This window comes from Pituophis catenifer, unplaced genomic scaffold (assembly GCF_029215685.1).
Source record: "Pituophis catenifer annectens isolate HBS135680 unplaced genomic scaffold, rPitCat1.0.hap2 SCAF_1, whole genome shotgun sequence".
Taxonomy (NCBI): domain Eukaryota; kingdom Metazoa; phylum Chordata; class Lepidosauria; order Squamata; family Colubridae; genus Pituophis; species Pituophis catenifer.
Genome location: NW_027256881.1, coordinates 176,895,643 through 176,920,699, shown reverse-complemented (window position 1 = coordinate 176,920,699; position 25,057 = coordinate 176,895,643). Strand labels below are relative to the sequence as shown.

Below are 25,057 nucleotides of genomic sequence, written 5' to 3'. Positions count from 1 at the left end.
TCCCCTTTAATATAATTGAGACTGTAATTTTAATCTTATCAAAGGATAAAACCATTGAACATACAGTGGGGCAAAAAAGTATTTATTCAGCCACCAATTGTGCAAGTTCTCCCACTTAAAAAGATGAAAGAGGCCTGTAATTGTCATCATAGGTAGACCTCAACTATGAGAGACAAAATGAGAAAACAAATCCAGACAATCACATTGTCTGATTTGGAAAGAATTTATTTGCAAATTATGTGGAAAATAAGTATTTGGTCACCTACAAACAAGCAAGATTTCTGGCTCTCACAGACCTGTAACTTCTTCTTTAAGAGGCTCCTCTGTCCTTCACTCATTGCCTGTATTAATGGCACCTGTTTGAACTTGTTATCAGTATAAAAGACACCAGTCCACAACCTCAAACAATCACACTCCAAACTCCACTATGGTGAAGATCAAAGAGCTGTCGAAGGACACCAGAAACAAAATTGTAGACCTGCACCAGGCTGGGAAGACTGAATCTGCAATAGGCAGGCAGCTTGGTGTGAAGAAATCAACTGTGGGAGCAAATGGAATTAGAAAATGGAAGACATATAAGACCACTGATAATCTCCCTCGATCTGGGGCTCCACGCAAGATCTCACCCGTGGGGTCAGTGATGTTTTGGGGCTGTCGCTGGGCAACACGGACTTTCAACTCCCTCCAAAGGTTTTCTATGGGGTTGAGATCTGGAGACTGGCTAGGCCACTCTAGGACCTTGAAATGCTTCTTACAAAGCCACTCCTTCGTTGCCCGGGTGGTGTGTTTGGGATCATTGTCATGCTGAAAGACCCAGCCACGTTTCATCTTCAATGCCCTTGCTGATGGAAGGAGGTTTGCACTCAAAATCTCACGATACATGGCCCCATTCATTCTCTCCTGTACACGGATCAGTCGTCCTGGTCCCTTTGCAGAGAAACAGCCCCAAGCATGATGTTGCCACCCCCATGCTTCACAGTAGGTATGGTATTCTTTGGATGCAACGCAGCATTCTCTCTCCTCCAAACACGATGAGTTGTGTTTCTATCAAACAGTTCTGCTTTGGTTTCATCTGACATATGACATTCTCCCAATCCTCTTCTGGATCATCCAAATGCTCTCTAGCAAACTTCAGACAGGCCTGGACATGTACTGGCTTAAGCAGGGGGACACGTCTGGCACTGCAGGATCTGAGTCCCTGGCGGCGTAGTGTGTTACTGATGGTAGCCTTTGTTACATTGATCCCAGCTCTCTGCAGGTCATTCACTAGGTCCCCCCGTGTGGTTCTGGGATTTTTGCTCACCATTCTTGTGATCATTTTGACCCCACGGGGTGAGATCTTGCGTGGAGCCCCAGATCGAGGGAGATTATCAGTGGTTTTATATGTCTTCCATTTTCTAATTATTGCTCCCACAGTTGATTTATTCAAGCTGCTTGCCCATTGCAGATTCAGTGTTCTCAGCCTGGTGCAGGTCTACCATTTTGTTTCTGGTGTCCTTCGACAGCTCTTTGGTCTTCACCATAGTGGAGTTTGGAGTGTGACTGTTTGAGGTTGTGGACAGGTGTCTTTTATTCTGATAACAAGTTCAGACAGGTGCCATTAATACAGTTAATGAGTGAAGGACAGAGGAGCCTCTTAAAGAAGAAGTTACAGGTCTGTGAGAGCCAGAAATCTTGCTTGTTTGTAGGTGACCAAATACTTATTTTCCACCATAATTTGCAAATAAATTCTTTCCAAATCAGACAATGTGATTGTCTGGATTTGTTTTCTCATTTTGTCTCTCTTAGTTGAGGTCTACCTATGAGGACAATTACAGGCCTCTTTCATCTTTTTAAGTGGGAGAACTTGCACAATTGGTGGCTGAATAAATACTTTTTTGCCCCACTGTATATGGATGGGAAGGAGAACTCTGTTTGCTCTAGCTCTAAAATTACTATATTATTGAAGTTAAAATCAGCTATGAAGTTGAAAATTGTCCTGAGTCTGAATATTTTCTTTTATTTTGCTTACAGGGAAGCAGCACGCGAATGCCGCAGGAAGAAAAAAGAATACGTTAAATGTCTAGAAAACAGAGTAGCTGTCCTTGAAAACCAAAACAAGACATTAATTGAAGAATTAAAAGCACTTAAGGACCTCTATTGCCACAAATCAGATTAATTTTAATTCCCCATTTTTTATTTCTTAATGGGGGAAAAGACTGGTTTGGTGATAGCCAAACAGACAAAATGAACTTTTTATTTTCTAAGCATTTTTTTCTTTTTTCTACATACACAACTGTCGGAAAGCAACTAAGGAATTTGATTCATCTGTGCTTGGCATTAAACTGTGAATGTTGCACATCTGCCTTCACTTCTTCCCCTTCTGAAATTGATTTAATCACAGTACACCCTGATTCTGAAGAAAAAAGCAAACTTCCTCTTCAAGAAATAATAATCTTCATTTGTGAAGTTACAAGAATTGGAGGTTTCTTACAATAATTTCAAGAGTCAGCATAATCTCATCTGAATGCCTTAGCAAGAATAACCCTGGACTTTTGCCCTGAAATACTCAATGGGCCACATATATGACCAAGGTATGATGTACTGAGGTGGCTGTGGTTGCCAGGTTATTGCATAATTTCAAATATACGTTAGCAGTTGTACAGTTAACTTCTATATGGTGGGATAATGCCAAAGGAGGTGCATTTCTGGTATACTATACCATAGAGGAATAGGAGTGAGCTGAAGAAATTAAGGAAGAGGCAAGTGGGACAATTATGAACCCAATCCAATTTTTGTACAACAAAAAAAACCCCACTTATTTTCTATAATGTTTTAATAAGCTTTATGTAGCCAGACTTCAGAATTCAAATGACAACTATCACTTTATATGGTTGGGATGTGAACTGGTAGGAAGCAATAGTGTACTATATGTTTAAGATGGGAACATAATAATACATTCACTACTATTTCCTTTTTCTGTATCCAAAAGCAAGATTATCCAAGGTGACAATTAGAAGCATAATTAGCATAATGCACATTTTGGGAAAAGAAAACTTACAGCTGTCCTAATTGTATCATGCAAGTAATAATTTTGAAACTTTGCCTCTCAAAACTTTTGACTTTTCTGTTTTGCTTAAAACCTCCTTTGATATATCTTTAAAAAGAAGTACATTCATTCTCTGTTGCATCATCTGCATGTATAGTGTGGATATGATAAAGATCTTTTTTTTGCTAAAATCCTACCTAGTGTATATTCAGATGCTATTACATTTATCCACTGGACACATTTATCAAACACATTTAATGCAGTCTACAATTCATTTAAGCTGACTAATATCAATAGGCCTCCCTGTAATTTAAGATTCTAATTATATATATAAAATTGCCATATACAAAGATTTTAATCAGATTTTGCAGAAGCAAATAAAAGAATCTGACAGCCATGAGCATAGTAAATCTTTTGAAGCTATTAGAATTTTTTTGGTGAAAAAAACATATCCTGGAGTTCATTGAAGCTGAGGATTCATTAGGGTCAGAATGAGATTGCATGGAGACAATTGTCTAAGGGCAGTCATTATTTCAATGTGTATGTATGTACACACACACACACACACACACACACACACTATTAAAATAAACTTAAATGGTAGCTGTTCTGAAAGATAAAATACCAGGGTATATTAGGGAGAAATTATTGGGTGCATTTAACAATGTGATGATATATAGGGATTACTTCATTTTTAAAAGCATTTTTCCGTAAAAAAATATTTTTTATATAGGAACAGATAAACTTTTTCTTCGTTTATATAGTAAGTCAAAACCAATTCTGCATTTGGAAAAGATAAATGTTCCACTCTCCTTTTAATTTGCTAGACAGACTTGCTTATCCTCCTCCTGGCATAAAAAATAGATACCTGAACATCTGTGTAAGTAATTTATATATGGATTGTGATCTTTCATAAATTGGCTGGAACAGAATGAAAGCATATAAATTAATAATTAAGTGCTACTATTCTGAAAATTTCATTCTCTGTATCTTTAAAAAACAAGTACTTTGGTCTAGCAAAGTTTGAGAATATATGCTATAGAGAGCTGAAATCCACAATTTGTAGCTGCATTGTGAAATTTCTCTTCTTTTCCCTGAAAATATGGTAGAATCATGAATTCACTGATTATGCAGAAGTCATTTTTGTAACACTGTTGTCATGGTATGTGATATCTTTTTGTTTGGATAATTTTGAAAAAGTATCTCATAAAGCTGGCCGTTTTGGGATCACATAAATGGGTTAACTTGTATAAAAATTATGCAATAATGTAAGATTTATTTTAAAGACTTAAGTACTGGAAAAGCAACCACCATAACTCTCTCCACTATTTTGACACCATTTGTAATTATTGGGTATGATTGTATTTTAGCAGATAAGCCACCAGCTGAGCGGGCTATTTGGGGCCGGGGTAGATAAATAGCCTTTACAGCTTTTATAAGTGCTCTATGAAAGAGGCTAAATCTCGATCACTTGTAGTATCACAGGATCTATTGTACTGGTTCTATAGTAAATATAAAATTTACATTCTGAGATTTTTCACCAGCAATAACACAACATTTCAGTTCACTTTATTTATCCTGTACTGAGTTACTTAGGCATCTGGCATTCCATATATACTTTGAATTATGTTTTAATTATCCCGAGTATAGAGCAGGTTGGTTCCAATATGTGTTTTGCAAGTAACAGCCAAAATGAACAGGGGAATAGTACTGAAAAACCAACCCTCAGTTTGTATATTACTAATTTATTGAGTTAATAAATTTATTGAATAGTTAGTCTCTGTTATACACTTGGCCCCTTTGCTGCATAACAAAAATTTTGTTGAGTTTATTGACAGATTTAACTAAAACAACTGGCATAGAAAGGGCTAGCTCCATTATACTCATCATACATAGAATTGATTTCAAGTACAGTTTCTATATTTTACAAAAGAAAAAAAAACATTATTCAGGCAGTACAAATATTGCCTGAGGTGTTCTTCTAAAAGATATTCTTGGAAAGGTTTATGTATAAAGTATGTACATATATAAAATATATATACACAGTATATAATCTATAGCTCTGAGAGCTTTTAAGTCAGGAATGCTGAATATTATAGTATATTGAGGTCAGAAAAAATAGTATGTATGTGTGCAGATACATGCTTATTGTTTCTTCTCTCTTCCACCCCTCACTCACCCCCCAAATTTTGAGCTATATTATTCTGGCGCTTATTGATATGTTGTACTGTTGTTTACTTACCCATTTTCAATTACTTTATTTCACTGCAGTTTGTATTTGTTATGATGGTGAATTATGAAGTGATAGCAACTGTTTAAAATTCCTCTTGTTCCCAAGTTCTTCACTTTGTGCTTTGTCTGTTGGGCAGCTATTCATTTAAGACAAAACAATTGGAAAACATTTGGGTTATATGGAGGGAACAAAAGAGAAAAATGGTTGCTCAATATTTTATTTGCATAATTTTACCCTACACTTGAGTAATGGAAAGCATTGTAACAAGAATTTGAAAGCATACTTAAGCTCAGATATGTTTGGTAATTGCACAGTACCGGTATGTCTGTTCTGGAATTTACCGTGTTCTATAAAACTAAGCAATTATAAAATTGCATAATGACAACTATATAATTTTATAAAAGAGGAGAGCTTTCATCATAATTATAACTAAGAACTGAAATACATGATCAGCAGATACATGTTTTATTATAGATATGTACCACTTGAGATGCTTCAGGGATGAATGTTTGCTCATGCACATTAAAAAAAACCTAGCATGTTAAATGAGAAAGATGCTTTCTACTTCTGATATCAGTTTTGATATGTGGAAATATTCTTTTTACACAAAGATGCAAGTGTTCATTTTTCCACTTACAGCCTGCAGAGGAGTGGCTCAGTAGCAGATACATCTGAGTGTATTAATGTAACTTTAATGTGCTCCTGCTTATGGTGGGCTTAATATCTCTATGCTTGGATGTTGTTACTCAATGGACTCTCATGATAATCCTAAGAGACAGCTGTTTTTTTAGAGGCATCTGCACAAGGCAATACCAAAGATTGAGATCTCAAGTTAAGGGGATTCCAATAAGAAAGGCTAATATTTAATTGTTAGAATATTTGAAAGAGAAAGAAATTCTAGGGAATGAGCAATAGATATATATTTTTAAAAGCACAATATTTCCCAGTGCCAATTGAGATGAGATTGTATTAGTTACCACATGTAGTGTTTATAACATTCTTTGGGATTTCTTATGTTGTACAAATCCATGTTTGCAGATGTTATGCCTATTGATACATGTACCTGAGCACCCAAAGAGTTCTGAATATTTTGAGAAGCACAGCCACTTTGGGACTGTTAAATAACGAAATGGTGCTGAACTTTAGCAATCTACAGCTTTGTAGTGACAATTTTCATTTTGAATATAGCATAAACATGGTCAATAATTAGAATTGAATTATAAATATTGCAATCTCACATTTTTTTTTTAAAAAAAAATGCAACTGTAGCCCAAAACAAGTAATATAAGTACAAGTATATTTTGGTATTGCAGGTACTGGTTCCTACTAGCCATTTCAAGCCTTTTAAAAATTTGTCTCTACAGTTAGTAGTTCTTGGGGTTAATTCAGGATTGTTATTATGAATATTATAGGTTGTTACAAATCTTTTTGCATCCACTTGCCCACTGTCTCAGGGTTACTGTATATTTTAACATTGCTACTCTGTAGCATAGTTATATATAATTTATTTCTGCAATGCTAAATTATAAACAATGTGTCAGCAGTTTATCTCAGTACTATGTTTCAGAATATATGGCTGAAAAAAACCTCAAGGATTTTTGGAATTGTAGTGCATTCTCAGTGACAGCATTTTAACATAATTGAGATGTGTTTACATGTGATTTCTTTTAAACCCACAATGAACCCAGGGCACTTCAACACTCTTATGTATCTGTGGAGTCTCCTCACTTGAATGCCATCTATTAATTGAGCTGTTGATCATGTAACAAATAAAATGTTGGTGCATGCCTAAGTGTTTCAAAACAAGTATTTGCTGTACTTACACGGGAGTATTCTATCACATTGTTACCTGAGTCTCAGACTTAGCCAGATGCATTACTGACATTCTGAAAAATGAGCTTCAAGAATAAAACAAGCTGGTTGTAATAACACATTCATAACAAAAACGAAAGGATAATTTTGAAATGCTTTCTATAAGTTGTACGTTATCCAAGTGCCACGCCATTTTTGGGTCATGGGGTTATTTGTGAAACAATAAATGAAACATTAGCGCTTTAATTCCATTTAAGATTTTACTATTCAAATATGCTTCATGCTCTAATTTGAGAAGCACCAAGGAAAGGGAAAGTTGTGCAACTTCTGATCAATTTATTCTTGTTCTGTTTGGATCTCAGGTTCACATGAACGTGAACTTTCTTTAGAATATTATGGGAGGAACAGCTGTGCTAGTTTTATTTAATAAAATTTATTCTCCCTGTAACTGATTCTTTATCCAAAACAATCAGCAAAAAAACAGGGTACTGAACTTTTTAAAATGTTTATTGCAAATTAAATTACTAGGCAGAGAAATACAAACTAGAAATGAATTAAGTTAAATTGAGAATTCCTTATTATTTTGAAATATCCCAGTTTTAATTTTGTAATTTATCCAGTTGTATTTTGTTTTTTGTTTTTTTAATGTACTGGGTTATACTGCATTTTATTAACATTATGTACATACTAACTGCTTTGTGTTTCAGAAGCTAGTAATTGCTTTGTATATTAAAGTGATATTTGTGAATTTGTGAAATACTGTCATAAAGTGCTTTTTTCTTACTGTAAAGTTTGTGGTATAAACTGTCATAAAACTCTTTTTACACATCTATGTGCAGATACATAAACCTGCTTTTAAAATCTTTTTGAAGTCTCTCTTTTCAGATGGGATAATATATTTAAATGGAATCACTTCCCCTATGTTTGTCAATTAGTCAGTTGAGACTAAAATTTGAAAAGATTAAGCATGTATTTCTTCAAGCAGGAATGCAAAAATGCAATTGGCACAGACCATGTGCAAAGCTCCAAATGTTTTGCTCTTATTTGGCTATTTCATAATTGCATCTTTACTCCCTGTCTTCTTTCACTAACGTGATTTGCCACCCTGTCCTTTCCCTGCCACACTGCTGCCCTTTCTTGTATAAACCATTCTTTCCATGCCACATTTCACCTCCTTCCCTTTGACTTCTTGCCACACTTATTTGAATTTGCATATATTTTGAGTGTATGAGTGCATGTATATGTCTGTTTAGCTTTTTTAAAATGTAATATAATAGTCCTCAGAAATATATAATCTCAACCTGTTGGAATTTGCACACCCCTATTCTGGATCATATCTTTATTATTTCTATTATACAAGAGAAAAATAACATTTTTTCTAATCAAAATAATATAATTATTATGGGATGCTCAAGAAACTGAACCCATGTCCTAGACCTAGAATATACAAATATAAAGTGCTGTGCTAAATATGAAAATCCATAAAATTCTGCACTAGACAAAATTTTATTATGAAATAGGCTGTCCCAAAACAATATTTCATCAGTTTTTAAGCATTTTGATGCTACAGTAGATTAACCATTATTTAAGGACTCTGAATTTCAATTCAAAATAGTTTGGCTTCTAGACAGAACCCCATAATCCCCTGCATGCAAGTAATACCTCTGCATATGGATTCTTTAAGATTAGAAAAATGAAAAATAATCTTTGTGATTATTAGATATCTTTGTGCTTATTATACCACAAAGGAGCAATTTGATTTTAAGAGCCACATTCACAAAATAATTTTTTGGACAATACATTCAGAGGGTTCGTTTCAACCTCTATAAGATTTATTAAAAATGGGACGATGCGGCTCTTCAGAGAAACATTTGGAGCTAATTCAGATTCTGCTGTCTAAGTGGTGACATCGGCCTTGTTTATGTTAGTTATTTTTTAATGCTTCAATTTTATATTATGTTTAAGCTGCTCAAAGTCTTTACAAATGGAATGGTAGATAAGCCAAAATCATCTGTGATACCACTGAGGTGCTTTATTAATACTGCGCAGTCTGATAGGGAAAGAATCAGCTTTGGTTCAGCCCTGACAAAACAGTGGATCTGGGGTTTAGAGATCTAGCGTCCAGTGATTTTCTATGGATAATTCTGGATAGGGTGATGCTCCCAAGGGCAGGGTTAATGCGCGATCTGAAGCTTCTAGATTTACAGCTTCTAGATTTACAGTTGGGAAATGACAACTGTCCAGGAGGGTCTTTGCACAATTACATGTTGTACACTATAGTTGTGCCTACTCCCAGATCAAGCAGCACTATTTATGGCCACTCATGCCTTAAGTCACTTCCTAACTGAACTGTAGCAATAGAGCTCACGGGCCTTGAAGAGCATTTGTAAGCTTCAGCTGGTCCAAAACATAACAGTTCATGGAGTATTGGATGCATTACAATATGCATCCATATAATACCCCTCCCCGAGTGAGTGCAGTTGAAGATGCTGGTTGTACCTTTAAAGGCTTGCATGACATGGGGCCAGGGTTTTTGCAAGACTGTCTACTTCCAATAGTTTCTGCCTGTCCTACTAGATCAGGCTGAGTGGACATTCTCCAGAACACATCCATGGGGCAATGTCACCTGGTGAGATCTAGGAAGCATGCCTTGCTGGTCATGGTTCTCTCATGGAGAAGTTTCAAAGGGATGTGAAGACCTGGTTCTTTCCCCAGACTTGGGTAGGTATATTGGGTGTACTGATGGAGTAGTTTCATTCATTATAAATTATATAGTAAATTATTATTTTTTGGCAATCTGAAGTCACGGCTGCCAGTTGTTTAGCTGGTGGCCTTCACATGCATCGAGTTTTTCCCCAAGAACCTAGGAAGTTGTAACATATTGTGCAGATCCAAGCAGTGTGCCTTTTGCAATTGACAAGATGGAAATTTTGTCAATGTGCAGATTTTATAAGTGCTGCCCAAGATTTTTTGGAATTGCACTTGTATTATTATGGTTCATCACATAGTTTAAATTGGATTTGGCATTTTTATCCACCTATCGAATCCTTCCTAAGAACTTGTGATAGACAGATGTTCTTGCCTATTATTTTTTACAAATAACTCAAGGCAGCAAACATACAACACACCTTCCTCCTGTTTCCCTCATAACGACAGTCATGTGAGGTGGGTTGGGCTGAGAGTGAGTGACTGGTACAAAGTAACTCAGCTGGCTTTCATGACTAAGATGGGATTTGAGCTCATGGTCTCCCACTTTCTAGCCACAAAACTACTAGAGCTTTTCCTCCACTGAGTTTGGACTTCTCTACTCTTATATTCACTTCTAGCCTTCCTCATCGCTTCTTCGTTCTTGGAAGTTGTCAACTTGAAGGATGGCACATTTGTCCAGTCCAAACTCCACTGCAATGTTTTTGTTATATATACAAATAGTACCAAGCAGTGATTCTATTATAACTTCTAATTTATTATTTTGATAATGTAATATTCAGAGCCCCAGTCCAGTTTCCTTTGAACTGGATTTGTATATCTTGGTTATGTTTTATTTCTGTTCTCTTTCCAGAATATCTTGAGTAGATGGGCATATATAAATTTGTTAAAGAAAGCATTGTATAAGAAATCATATACTAATTAATCTATTTCAATAGATGCAGCAGTGACCCTTCTCCACATTCCACTCATGAAGAGATGATAGAAAAATCTAATTCAGTACCCAAACAGTTACTTAGGGAAACTTGGCAACAATTAGAGCAGCATGTGCAGAAAAACCTATATCAGTCCCTTACCTTTCTGCCTGCCCACCTTGACCTTCTTATTAAACGTTGATTGCTGTCTGAAGGACTATTTTAAAACTCTCTATGTGTAGACAACTGCTTTTAAAAAAGAGGTTAAAGATGGCTTAAGACATCATCTCTCAGTGGCCCCAAGTGACAAATAATGAAATTACAGATCTAATCAAGTAGTTTAACCTTGGTAATGCACCACAGACTCTGTCTTAGCTATACATTCCAACACGGACTAATTGGCTCCGATACTCACTTCTTTGCCTACATTTATTGACTGCAAATGTGGTTTCTAAAGATTAGGACTTGCCTCAAGTTACCAAGAATATTCAACCTCATCATCAACTGTCTTTTCCTCTTGATCCTTGTGGGAATGAATAACCTAGACAGAACACTTTGAAAGAATCCCTGGAAAACACAAAACCTTGGAGAGAAAGATGAAGGAATTGTGAGCATGATAACTGGGAGCACATATTTTTGCAGGTGTGTACTTTATTATTATTATTTATTTATTTATTTATTTATTTATTTATTTATTTATTTATTTATTTATTTATTTATTATTTATTTATTTATTTATTTTATTCAATTTGTATACCGCCCTTCTCCTAGTGGACTCAGGGCGGTGCACAGCCAGAACTAAAACACATACCAATACAAAATTTAAAATTATTAAAAGAATTACATAACTGGCCCAAATTTAAAACAATTCAATTAAAACCCAATGACAATTTAAAAACTAAAAAACTAAAAAAGGGGGAGTGGGTTCACGCCAGCCCTGCTTGATGGAAAAGAAAGGTTTTCAGGGCACGTTGAAAGATCCGGAGAGCCAATATCCTTCGTATCTCCAGGGGCAAATCGTACCAGAGGGCAGGAGCTGCCACAGAGAAGGCCCTCCCCCTGGGGGTCGCCAGCCGACATTGCCTGGCTGACGGCACCTTGAGGAGTCCCTCTCTGTGGGAGCGTACTGGTCGGTGGGAGGCTATCGGCGGCAGAAGGCGGTCCTGCAAATACCCAGGTCCTATGCCATGGAACGCTTTAAAGGTGGTAACCAACACCTTGAAGCGCACCCGGAAGACCACTGGAAGCCAATGCAGCTCACGCAGGAGAGGTGTCACATGGGAGTGCCCCCTCGCTCCCATAATCCCCCGCGCGGCCGCATTCTGCACCAGTTGGAGCCTCCGGGTGCTCCTCAAGGGGAGCCCCATGTAGAGAGCATTGCAGTAGTCCAGGCGGGAAGTGACGAGTGCCTGAGTGACTGTGCGTAAGGAGTCCTGATCCAGAAAGGGACGCAACTGGCAAATCAGGCGGACCTGATAAAAAGCCCCCTCTGGCCACGGCCGTCATATGCTCTTCTAAAGACAGCCGTGCATCCAGGAGGACGCCCAAGTTGCGAGCCCTGTCCGTGGGGGCCAATAACTCGCCCCCAATAGCCAGCGATGGCACCAGCTAGCTATATCGGGACACCGGAAGCCACAGCCATTCTGTCTTGGAAGGGTTGAGTCGAAGCCTCTTACTCCCCATCAAGATCCACATGGCCTCCAGGCACCGGGACATCACTTCAAGGGCATCGTTGGGATGGCCTGGGGTGGAGATGTACAGCTGAGTGTCATCAGCGTACTGATGGAACTCCACCCCAAAGCCACAGATGATCTCACCCAGCAGCTTCACATAAATGTTGAACAGAAGGGGCGAGAGGACCGACCCCTGAGGCACCCCACAAACAAGGCGCCTCGGGGTCAACCTCTGCCCCCCTGCCAACACTGACTGCGACCGGTCGGAGAGATAGGAGGAGAACCACCGCAGAACGGTGCCCCCCACTCCCAACCCCTCCAACCGGCGCAGCAGGATACTATGGTCGATAGTATCAAAAGCCGCTGAGAGATCTAACAGGACCAGGATAGAGGAGCAACCCCTATCCCGAGCCCTCCAGAGATCATCCACCAACGCGACCAATGCCGTTTCCGTGCTGTGCCCAGGCCTGAAGCCGGACTGGAGCGGATCCAGATAGACAGCTTCATCCAGGTACCCAGGAAGCTGTCGCGCCACCACACTCTCAACAACCTTCGCCAAGAAGGGAAGGTTGGAGACTGGACGATAGTTAGCCAAAACAGCCGGATCCAGAGCAGGCTTCTTGAGGGGCCTCACCACCGCCTCTTTCAAGGTGGATGGCAAGACACCCTCACCCAAGGAAGCGTTGATAATCCCCTGGAGCCAGCCTCGCGTAACCTCCCGGGAGGCCAGCACCAACCAGGAGGGACACGGGTCCAATAAACATGTGGTCACGTTCAGCCACCTCAGTATCCTGTCCACGTCCTCGGGAGCAACAGGGTCGAACTCCTCCCAAATGACAGTCTCAAGACCGGCACCCATCATCCCGTCTGTACCTACCCAGAGACCAAGCCTTCCCGAATCTGAGTGATTTTATCGTGCAGATACTGAACAAAATCCTCAGCACGACCCTACTTTATGTTCTTCATGAAAATGAAACTGTTCGCAACCTCATAAGTGTAACTGGTAATGAAAATGAAGTGATGTAATGTAAAAGCAATTCTAAAAAATGGCTAGCATAGTTATGCAAGCTGTAGATCACAGCTTTTTACAACACTCAAAGCAAATGACATCATTAAGTGAACCATGTGGTTGTAAATCCAAACCCAGTTTGGACATTTTTTGCTGGAAAGCAGCAAAAAATATATATCACAAAATGCTATCACATGGCCACAGGATGCTGCAATTGGTCATAAATGCCAGCCAGTTTCCAAACACCCAAAATGCAATCACATGACCGGGGATGGTACTGCATGGACAGGTCATAACCTTTTTTAAAGCACAATGTAATTTTGAATGATTAAATGACTGGTCATATGTTGAGGATTACCTGACAGCTCTCTTTGACAACCCATGTCACTCATCCAAGGGAAGCCCCCATTTTATCCCAAGCCTTTTTTCTGAAATAATTTTTCTTCTTTCAAATGTATGTCTCCTTTTGCTTTCGCCTGTATTTAATGAAGAACTTATATGAATTGGCCAGCTGACTGAAACAGAGAGGACTGAATATGGCTAATTTATCTTGTGACCATATATAGCTTGTCAGTTATTTCTTCAAAAATAATTGATAGATTGCTGTCCTTCGATGGCTCACCTGATTCTTTATTTTAACAATGAGTAAATCAAGAAGACAATTTTTATACGAAATGCAACCCGATTAACTCCAAATAAGGAGTTAATCAAACTCCTTATAACCAAAAAATAGATTAGTTTCACTTTATTCTCATAAAGTACTTTCATTGCAAGAGAAAGAGAGGGAGATGCTGCATGGAAGTTTTTGATCCAAGTATTGGGGCAATGAGAAGGAAAGAGAAGACACGAGCTGGCAAGAATTCATGATCAGACCAATCACAAATCCCCCTTCAGGATATGCCTCTGTGCTCTAAATATATGCACATCATTACCAGGGTCATAGAGCACTTCGTGCACTGTAAAATGTTCTCTAAGCATCTTCAGGAAATTCTGGTCCCGCTCATAACGGAGACGGCAGGATAACAGGATTACAGTCTCATCAGAGCAGAGATAATCCAGTGTCTGAAGAAGATCTGCAAATGTTTCTTCCAGATAAACTATGTCTGCGCCCAAAATAATATCATATTCTCCTGGAGAAAAGTCGGCCAAATCTTGTCCCCAGGTAAGTTCCTTTATTGCTGCTCTTGACTGAAGGTTGACAGGTAAATTAGTTTGCACATTTGACTCAAGTAAGGGCAATGTCGGCTTTCGGTCTGTAATTGTAACTTGAGCACCTAAGAGAAACATGGAGGACTGTTAAGAGAATCCTTATTCAAATAAATCTAGTGAAAAAACCTGATAAAGTTAAGCAATATTCTAGGAAAACTCAATGATGAGTGCACACATCTTTTTTGTTCCATTAATATTAGTAAAGCTAAAAGGAAACTACCATTTGAGATCCCTGTTAGATGCCAAAATGAATTTCTAGCCTACACTGGTTCTAGAGTAACTTACCAAGTAACACCGCTACAATTCCAAGGAGGCCTGTCCCAGCTCCTAACTCAATCACCTTGCGTCCCTGCAAATCAATGCCTCCCGTCTCCAGGAAAGCGCACAAGACCACTGCCTAGGTCAGGAGGGGAAAAAAATCTAATTAAGAATACTCATACAAGTCCAGTCAGATAATAGCATTTCTTCTGTCACCCATATGATAAGTTTGTAAAAATGTTTAAGCACAAGATGTGATTTTCAGGCCACCAAGTGCAAGTCTTTATTTTGGAGCTTTTAAATGTGCATATCTAATTTTGATTTTTCAAGAGTGAAAGGTAGCAAATTCCCAATTGAAATGAGAACACAGACAGAAAGCACCTTCCCAGTGGTAAGAGGAGGGCTAAGGGGATTGTCATCTATTCCTGCATTCCTGGTGTACAGGTAGTCCTTGACTTATGACCATTTATTTAACGGCAGTTCCAAGACACAACGGTGCTGAAAAAAGTGACTTACAGCTGGTCCTCACTTTCCTGCAGCTACATGATCAAAATTTGGGCACTTGACAAATGGCATGTATTTACAGTGGTTGCAGCATCCTGGGAGTGACATGATTGTTATTTGCGATCTTCCAAGGGAGCTTCCAAACAAACAAAGATATGGCGGGAGCCAAGAGGTAGGCCGCTCTCGGGGAACTAGGACTCGCTGTCTCAAAGCGATTACTTGTTCCAGCCCCTCTGGTTTTGGTTCATCGGATTCACCTCGTATACCTGGTGACTTGGGATGTCAGGGCCTTGGCCTCAGGCTGCTGCTGTTTAATGCCAGATCTGTTGTTAACAAGGCTCCCTTCGTTCGGGACCTAATCCTAGAGGAGGCTGACCTGGCATATATAACTGAGACCTGGCTGGGCCAGGAGGGGGGTGTTCCCCTCTCATAGATGTGCCCAGACGGGTTTCAGATATTGCATCAGCCGCGACTCCAGGGAAGGGGTGGAGGAGTGGCAGCTATTGTCCAGAAGAGTCTCTGTCCTTGCAGGATCCCTGCCCCGGAGGTTGTTGGGTGTGAGTCTCTCCTCTTGAGGTTGGACTCAAGGGTTCAGTTGGGCCTGTTATTGACGTACCTGCCTCCCAGCTGCATTACAACAGCCCTGCCTGTGCTGCTAGAGGCAATAGCCGGGTTGGCGGTGGAGTTCCCCAGGCTTATGGTACTGGGGGACTTCAACCTGCCGTCACTTGGCGAATCCTCAGATGTGGCTCAGGAGTTCATGGCTTCCATGACAACCATGGACCTGACCCAAGTAGTTCAGGGTCCAACCCATAGGGGAGGACACATGCTTGACCTGGTGTTTCTCTCGGGGCAGTGGAGACAGGATCTGGAATTAAGGTGTTAGATGCTTCTCCCTTGTCGTGGTCAGATCATTTCCTGTTGAGGTTGGACTTTAAGACGCCACTCCTCCATCGCAGGGAGGCGGAGCCAATTAAGTGGTTCCACCCCAGACGCCTAATGGACCCGGAAGGGTTTCAGAAGGAGTTTGGGGAGACACCTGACTCCCTTGTCCACAGTCCGGCTGAGACCCTGGTGGCTGCCTGGAATAGGGCAGCGTCTGGGGCATTGGACCGGATTGTGCCTTTGCGGCCTCTCAATGGCAGTGGATCCAGGAAAACTCCCTGGTTTACTGAGGAGCTCCGGGAGATGAAGCGCCAGAAGAGATGCCTAGAGCGAGGCTGGAGGACCAGTAAATCTGAATCTGACCGAACACTCTTAAGAGCCTTTATTAGGACTTATTTAATGGCGATACGGGAGGCAAAATGCTCGCATTTTCCCGCACTTATTGCATCCGCAGATTCTCGCCCAGCCACCCTATTTAGGGAGACTCGCTCCCTCCTTAATGTAGGAGGAGCGGAGGAGCCCTTGCAGGGTAGAGCTGAGGAGTTTGTGCAGTTTCTGTCGGATAAAGTCACTCAGATTCAGATGGACCTGGACTCTGATTGGGCAATACCAACAGAGATGACGGGGGCGGTTCTTAGTCCTATTGTGTGGGACACGTTTGAGCCAGTGACTCCTGAGGAAGTGAACAAGGCTGTAGGTGCGATGAGTTTCTCCACCTGTTTGTTGGACCCATGCCCCTCCTGGCTGGTTTCGGCCAGCAGGGAGGTGACACGAGGCTGGCTCCAGGCTTTAGTTAACGCGTCCTTGAGGGAGGGGTCCTTCCCGCAACCATTAAAGGAGGCGGTTGTAAGGCCCCTCCTCAAGAAGCCTTCCCTGGATCCAGCAGAATTAAAGAACTTTCGGCCAGTCTCCAGCCTACCCTTCGTGGGAAAGGTTGTAGAGAAAGTGGTGGCACTTCAGCTCCTGCAGTCATTGGATGAAACAGATTATCTAGACACTTTTCAGTCTGGCTTCAGGCCTGGCTACAGCACGGAAACTACCTTGGTCACACTGATGGATGATCTCTGGTGAGCCCAAGATGGGGGTCATTCCTCTATCTTGGTGCTACTTGATCTCTCAGCAGCTTTCGATTACCATTGACCATAGTATCCTTCTGGGACGACTAAGGGAGTTGGGAGTGGGAGGCACCGTGTTACGGTGGTTCTCCTCCTATCTCTCTGGTCGGTCACAGTCGGTGTTGGTAGGAGGACAGAGATCGACCCCTAGGCCCCTCATTTGCGGGGTGCCTCAGGGCTCGGTCTTCTCTCCCCTCCTATTTAACATCTACATGAAACCGTGGGTGAAATCATCCGATGATACGGGGTGGGATATCAGCAATATGCTGATGATACCCAGCTGTATATCTCCACCCCGCGTCAGTTCAGTGATGCAGTGGATGTGATGTGCCGGTGCCTGGAGGCTGTGAGGGTCTGGATGGGAGTCAACAGGCTCAGACTTAACCCAGACAAGACCGAATGGCTGTGGGTATTGCCTCCTATAGACTATGTCCATTGTCCATCTCTGGTCCTGGGGGGGGGAAAGAAATTGTCCCCCTCAGAGCGGGCTCGCAATCTGGGTGTCCTTCTAGACTCACAGCTAAGATTAGAGCAACGTCTGACAGCTGTGGCTAGGGGGACTTTTGCACAGGTTTGCCTGGTGCACCAACTGCAACCCTACTTAGATCAGGAGGCTCTCCTCACAGTCACTCATGCCCTTGTCACCTCAGTTGGATTATTGCAACGCGCTCTACATGGGGCTACCCTTGAAAAGTGTTCGGAGACTACAGTTGGTCCAGAATGCAGCCGCACGAGCTATTGTGGGTGCACCTAGATACAACCGCATTACACCAATTCTCCGCGAGCTGCACTGGCTCCCTATCAGTCTCCAGACACAATTCAAGGTGTTGGTTATTACCTTTAAAGTCCTACATGGCTTAGGGCCAGGCTATCTTCGAGACCGCCTTCTACCGCATAACTCCCAACGACCTGTAAGATCCCACAGTTGGTCTCCTCGAGGTCCTGTCAGCTAAACAATGTCGGCTGGCGGGCCCGTGGGGGAGGGCCTTCTCTGTGGCTGCCCTGGTTCTCTGGAACCAATTACCTCCTGAGGTCCGGACCGTCCCCACCCTATTGGCCTTCCGGAAAGCGGTGAAGACCTGGCTTTTCCGGCAAGCCTGGGGCCATTGATCTCGCTGCTGCAACCTTGTGACACCTGGCCATGAATGGAGTGTATGGGTTTTTAATGTTTTTTTTTAAACAACTTTTATGGTATATTGTTCGCATTATTTTTTGTTGTAAGCCATCCAGAGTCCCCAGGGAGTTGGGCGGCATAGAAATGCAACAGACAAACAAACTAACAAACAAATAAATAAATAAATAAAGTTAAAGGGGGAAGTCAGATTCACTTAACGACCAGGATAAAAAAGCTCATAAATTAGACACAACTTATTTAATAACTACACCACTTATTGATGGAGTTCCAGTCTCAATTGTGGTCGTAAATCAAGGGCTACCTGTAGTAAGTGGTATGCTCTTGCACTGAGGTAAGTAAGAAGTATGTGTGTATGCGTGTGTGTGTGTGTGCATGTGTGTGTGTGTGTGTGTATATATATATATATATGTATATATGCATGTGTGTGTATGTGTATGTATATGTATATTCAAAGGGGATGCGGTGGCTCAGTGGCAAAGATGCTGAGTATGTTAATCAAACAGATTGGCAGTCGGCGGTTTGAATCCCTAGTGCTGCATAATGGGGTGAGCTCCCGTTACTTGCCCCAACTTCTGCCAGCCTAGCAGTTTGGAAGCATGTAAAAATGTAAGTAGAAAAAATAGGGACCACCTTTGGTGGGAAGGTAACAGTGTTCCGTGCGCCTTCGGCATTTAGTCATGCCAGCCACATGACCACGGAATTGTCATCAGACAGCGCTGGCTCTTCGGCTTAGAAATGGAGATGAGCACTGGCCCCTAGAGTCGGGAACGACTAGCACGTATGTGCGAGGGGAACCTTTACCTTTTTATATGTATATTCATATATATCACATGTGTATACACACATATGCTTTTGAGAATGGCATCAAAATTTCATTTTTTAATGTGTTCGTGTTTTCACACAAAAAAGTGACAATAAAGGTTATCTTATCTTATCTTAAAATCATAGTGCTATATAAGGAATATCTTTAAAAATTTCCAAAGTGACCAAAATTTATTCTTAGTGCAGTTCTACCTAATCTTTTTAAATGGATATTTTTGAAGGCCGAACAATTCAGTGCTCAGAAAACAGATACCAGTTTTATCACTTTCTTTCATACCCAAATAAACACTTTTAGCAAGGCAGCAAGAATATAGATGAGAGTGTTCCATAAGGTTGCAATCCTAGATCCATTTATAGGAAATGAGCCCCTATAATAGCATAGGAATTCTAGTAAATATATATTGTAATTTTTCAATTTTCAATAGAAAATATTGACACTTATTAATCAAGTGTCTTCAACATTAGGTGTTACAGTTGTCAGAAAATTGTTGATTTCTGTAACAATGTTATTATGACAAGTTAAGCAGATGACAAACTAAGAACTGTGAAAGAAACTCAAATGAACTACTTGCCACCACAAAGTAAACTACAGTATCTCTTGGAGAGCCATGTTTTGTATCATCACAATTAAATTATCTTTAAGAAGATAGATAACTGTATTAATTCTAGCCTAAGCCTCTATCTAAACATTTCATTAAAAAAAAAAAACCTTGTTTTTCTTGTTTTGTTTATTTACTTCATCTTTATTATTTTGAAATAACTCAAGGCAGGAAACATATCTAATGCTCCTTCCTCCTCCTATTTTCCCCACAACAACTGTGTAAGGTGATTGGGCTGAGTGTGTGTGACTGGCCCAAAGTCACAGGACTAGAACTCAGAGTCTCCTGGTGTCTACTGAAGGAAGATATTTGGGGGCAAGTTATATGGTCTGTTGTTGATCTCAGCTATTGGTGACTGCTGGCTGAAAATGAAATAGAAACATATTCAACTCCATGTTAGAGAAAGACTTTTTAATCTAAGCGCCAATTCCAGTGAGGAAAAACAATAGGAATCTCAATTAGGAATGTGCAAAATCTACCATTCCATGAAGAGTACATACTTGTATTTTTTCAGAAACTTTTGTTGTGCAGATTCCAGGCATTCCTAGGGTGGTTCAGTAGCCTTCCAGAAATAGAACTGGAGGTGGTTCACAATATTCTGGATATATGCAGAATTTTACATTACTATCCTCTCAAAAAATGTGGCTGTTGGAAATTTTGGATGGGATGGAAAGGAACAAGAGGTAATCATGATTCCAGGAATGGAAAATCTACACCAGCCTTCCTCATTCTGATGGTTTTCCATCTTGGGGTATGACGACAGTTGTAATCTAGCTAATCTGGAAAACGTCAAGTTCCCCTTAGCAAAAAATTTGGATGAACCACTCAGCCAGAAGCTCTCAGACACACAATATTATAAGGTTATATAAGAATTGGACTGTACACTAGGATGAAGCCATATAAAGCAGATAATTACCATCTGCCATGGGGGATAAATGTAAATTCTCTCTTATTATCCCTAATCCTGGAAGTTCAAATCTGTTATCTATTTCTCTCCCTGTATAATTGACATCTCTTTCCTAGAAAGCATAGACTCCTAGCTTAACTCTCAGATGGTTGGAAAGATAAATGAGAAAAAGTTCTCCAAAACATCTCCCTGCTTCAGTTAAATAGGATATATCATTTTAGAATTCTGTCACTTTTGTTTTTGTTGAATGCAACAAACATTATGACCACAGAGAGGACAGAAATATTAGTTCAATTGCTAAAGTGCCATGGCCAGTTTCTTCAGACCTCCTTAGTGAACCATTACAACTCTCCACAATTGAATCAATGCAAATTATACGCACCGCATCCCAAACCACAGCAGCTACACCCAACTGCGTCCAATTCTGCTTAATGTGGATTGTATGGTTGGCAAAACAGAATGTAGAGGAAGATTTATGTAACTTCTGCATTCCCCAAAGAGCTGTGCTGTCATAAGGAACCAAAGCCATGTCTTTGCCTATCAAACCAAGGAAAGATACAGAATTGAAAAACCTCCCATGTGAAACCCATTCACAAGGATAAAGTTTTATTCTGTCCACTTCTACTCAATTTTAGTTCAGATTCATTCCATTAAGTAGACAATAAAAATACGTAGACTGAAAACTGAGCTCCCAATTGTCCTCTAGTGATGAAAACAAGGCTAAATAAAAATACAGTAATTAATTTATGGCAATTGCCCAAATATGCTTATAGATATGCACTCTCATGTTGTTCAGCTATTGACTAGTTTTCATATTCCAAAAAATGTAAAATTTATTAATCTAATCATGCAAACAAAACATGAACATTAAATCATTAAAGATACACACAAATTTGGACCCTACATGGTGCTGCTCTTAAAAAGCATTCAGAAGCTAAAGTCATCGAGAATTCAGCAGCTCCAGCAGTTATGGGCATGCCCATTTAATGGCAACAGTGCAAGTATGCTAACTAATTATCAATTCGTTTCTGGGCACAATTCAAGTTGCAGTTGACATCTTAAAGCCTTTCATGACTTGAAACATGGATATCTAGGGGACCTCCTGTTCCCAGCAGGTTCCCTCTCTTAAAGAATGTTGTACTGTAGATTTCCAAGAGTTAGGTCTTCTTGAGAAGTTGCTGCCCACATCTCTACAGCAGCATTCCCCTGAAGATTCAACATACCCTGGCATAATTGAGATTTAGGAAACCATTAAACCTAGTTATTTTAACAGTGCTCTGAAGGGTTCATTACTTGAGAGGGATTTTCCTGTGTAAAAACCCACAACTCTATGGAGATATGATTTATTTTAACATTCTTCATGCACGGTAGGATTGTTAGCCACTCGAGACTCAGTTGATGGCTGGAGTGGCATATAAGCCTCATAAAATAAATACATATGAAAAAATATAAAGAAAATGGGAACCATTTCACAGTTACTCCAATTATGGAATCCTTGAGGCTCTCTGAGCTTGGTTGTTTGCTTGCGGACGTTTTGCTATCAGACTGGGTAACACCATTAGCGTTAGAAGGAAGTGAGGTTTGCTCTCTTTATATATACAGTAGCTTCCCTTGTCAGACGTGTTGTTTTCTCATTTCTTTTTATTTTACAAAAAAGGAAGATACATGAAACCATCAACAACACTTTCAAAGGAATGATTTAATAAAGAAAGAAGAAAACAACAAAATATCAGAATGCAACTAGCATGAGTAAAAAAATCACAGCTAGCAAACTGCCCAGAGTCAGAGAAAGTACTCCTAATTCCTATTGCCAGCAAATTTCCAGGAATACTCAAACAAACATTGCATACCTGATCCTTCAAAGGGTGGATGACTCTGTCCTAAACTCTGCCAAATAGGGATATAGCTAAACCTTGAGCTGCAGAGCTACATTCCAGCCTCCTTTCTGCCATCCATTCCACAACGGGTGTTGGCTTAGAATCCCACTTCTTTCCTAGAATAATAAGATGGAAAGAAAAAAGAAAACATGTATGGCTCATCCAGCATTCCCATTTAAGTAGCACATAGGACAGAAAGCAAGGGGAAATCTTGAGGCATCTATAAGTAATCTACAGCTATGTCCTCAATGACACCTGGACCAAAAATTAATGTTCTGGGTAAACCTAGCCCGTGTGGCTACTTTTATGTTTTGATATATCTAAGGAACATAGAGCATTTGAAAAATTGAGTTAGGTATGGCTTGATTAACAATAGGCAAAAGTGTCATGCAATTACCAGCTATCAATTGTACTCACTGTTTTTGATCTGCAAGAAAAGATGCAGCCAACTTTCCTTATTAGTCATATTCCAATAACAGAAGAAGATGCAACTAGTAAAATTCTTCCTAACTTTAAAGATATAGTCCTGCTTATTGAGATATGTTTTTCATCATTCAATCAATTTTAACTGCTATAGTTATTAACCCAAAAGGGATAAAATGCATATTAAGGATTCAGTAATACAGAAGAACCAGAATATAGGTAGTCCTCAACTTACGACCACAATTGAGCCCCAAATTTTTGTCATTAAGTGGAACATTTAAGTGAATTTTGCCCCATTTTACAACCTTGCTTGCCAAAGTTGTTAAGTGAATCACTACAGTTGGTAAGTTGGTAACATGGTTGTTAAATGAATCTGGCTTCCCCGTTGATTTTACTTGTCAAAAGGTTGCAAAAGGTGATGACATGACATTGGGAAACAGTAACGGTCATAAGTATAAACCAGTTGCCCAGCATCTGAATGTTGATCACATGATCATGGGGATTCTACAAAGGTCGTAAGTGTGAAAAATGGCCATGCCTCTTTTTTCCGTGTTGTTGTAACTTTGAGTGGTCATTAAGTGAAATGTTGTAAGTTGAGGACTACCTGTATGTTTAACTTTATGAATCCTCCTTACAAACAAATCAGAGGCAGTTAACCTGTCTGGGATCCTAGTCCTAGAACCAGAACATAAATTCTTAGGACATGCAGTTAATAAGACTGAACCAGATTCTTAAGAAGATTTGTACTCCAAAAGAAAAACCTCCTGTAGTTTTGCACATACTCAAATGTATACATTTTAAGAATTGTATTATGCCTTTGAAAACAATTTGTCAGTGCTCTACCATGAGAGCACTCAAAAGTGCGACATTTTTAAAAACTAAAACAATATTTAAAATACAATGCACATTAACAACAAAAGCTCTGAAAATGTTAACAGGTAAAGCCCATAGTAGCATAAAAATGTAAAAAGTCAATATACTACTGTAAGAAGCTCTCCACCCCCCCCAAAGAGAATGAAATATACAGCATCTCAGAACCCTATAAAAATGCATGTACTCATCAAACCAATTTGTCCCAGAATTGTTCTGCTCACCATTAAACAGCTTCTTTCCAATCAGCCTCCATTTTATTTCCAGAGCCTTTCGCTTGAAACCGGACCGGATTGTTCTTTCAACACTACCATATGCAAAGGACTTGAAGACTAAAACTTACCTGCTTTGCACTGAAAGTATAATAAAGTAAGCTTGCCTGGTGCGCTCTGGAAAGAGAAAGCGTCATGGACGGCTAAGTCCTAAAATACAAAAGAGCAGAGGTGGTTAAGCGGAGTCAAGACACCTTCAGACTTCTGCAGTAAATCGCTGCTAAATTTGTTTTGTTTGGCTTGGTGCGTTGCATTAATCCCTAATGTAGTTTGCAAATTATGCATTATGACCTGGTATTGGAAATCCCCTAATTGTGGTTTAACGCAAGACACCGTGGTTTGGTGTAACACGTGCCTACCATAGCTATCAGCCAAGAAATCGCGTAGGCTTGCAACGCTAAATTGATTTCCCTTTTTCTTGTTGCTTCCCTACAAAGTTCTCCTCTCCCTTCTCCACCCATCCCCCCATCCTTGGATGCTGCTAACCCTGACAGAGGCAAACCCAACCCTTCCCCCCCCCCCGCCCCCAGCCTTCCCCATCCCTTCCTCACGCAACGCTGGCTCTACGAAGGTCCTCCACTCGTCCCGGGCACGTGAGCACTGAAGCTCCACAGAGAAGCTAGGCAAGGGGAGGACGGCAATAGAGATAGGAAGAGAGAGAAAAAGGAAGGAACGCGTCGCTAGCATGTCCCATCAAAATATGAAGAAATCCAGACAGCGTTATGGACACAGGATGCTGCAGCTATACAACCAGACCTAAGATTTAGAGGATATAACTTGTTTCGGAAGATGGAAAAATAATTCAA

The 25,057-nt window shown here is 40.2% G+C and overlaps 2 protein-coding genes across 4 annotated transcripts in view; one reads left to right on the top strand and one right to left on the bottom strand.

Annotated features, from left to right (window-relative positions):
* CREB1 (cAMP responsive element binding protein 1) overlaps positions 1–2,869 on the top strand; it is a 44,141-nt gene extending 41,272 nt beyond the window's left edge. Inside the window, exon 8 of the mRNA XM_070933215.1 lies at positions 2,014–2,869. Coding sequence (XP_070789316.1) covers positions 2,014–2,158 — 145 coding nt within the window. The 3' untranslated portion in view covers positions 2,159–2,869. The remainder of the gene's footprint in view (positions 1–2,013) is intronic.
* An 11,140-nt stretch (positions 2,870–14,009) lies between these two features.
* METTL21A (methyltransferase 21A, HSPA lysine) lies at positions 14,010–24,861 on the bottom strand. 3 transcript variants are annotated; one of them, XM_070956788.1, is made up of 6 exons: positions 24,803–24,861; positions 24,323–24,401; positions 22,660–22,802; positions 21,192–21,346; positions 14,870–14,981; positions 14,010–14,649 (listed from the first exon to the last, which is right to left on the bottom strand). In XM_070956788.1, the coding sequence occupies exons 4-6, from the start codon at positions 21,336–21,338 to the stop codon at positions 14,252–14,254; spliced, it is 657 nt and encodes a 218-aa protein (XP_070812889.1). In that variant the 5' UTR covers positions 21,339–21,346; positions 22,660–22,802; positions 24,323–24,401; positions 24,803–24,861; the 3' UTR covers positions 14,010–14,251. The 3 variants fall into 3 exon arrangements, with proteins under 3 accessions (XP_070812889.1, XP_070812888.1, XP_070812891.1); XM_070956787.1 differs by lacking the exon at positions 24,803–24,861 and adding an exon at positions 24,611–24,711; XM_070956790.1 differs by lacking the exons at positions 24,323–24,401; positions 24,803–24,861 and adding an exon at positions 24,204–24,302.
* Between the last annotated feature and the right edge of the window lie 196 nt (positions 24,862–25,057).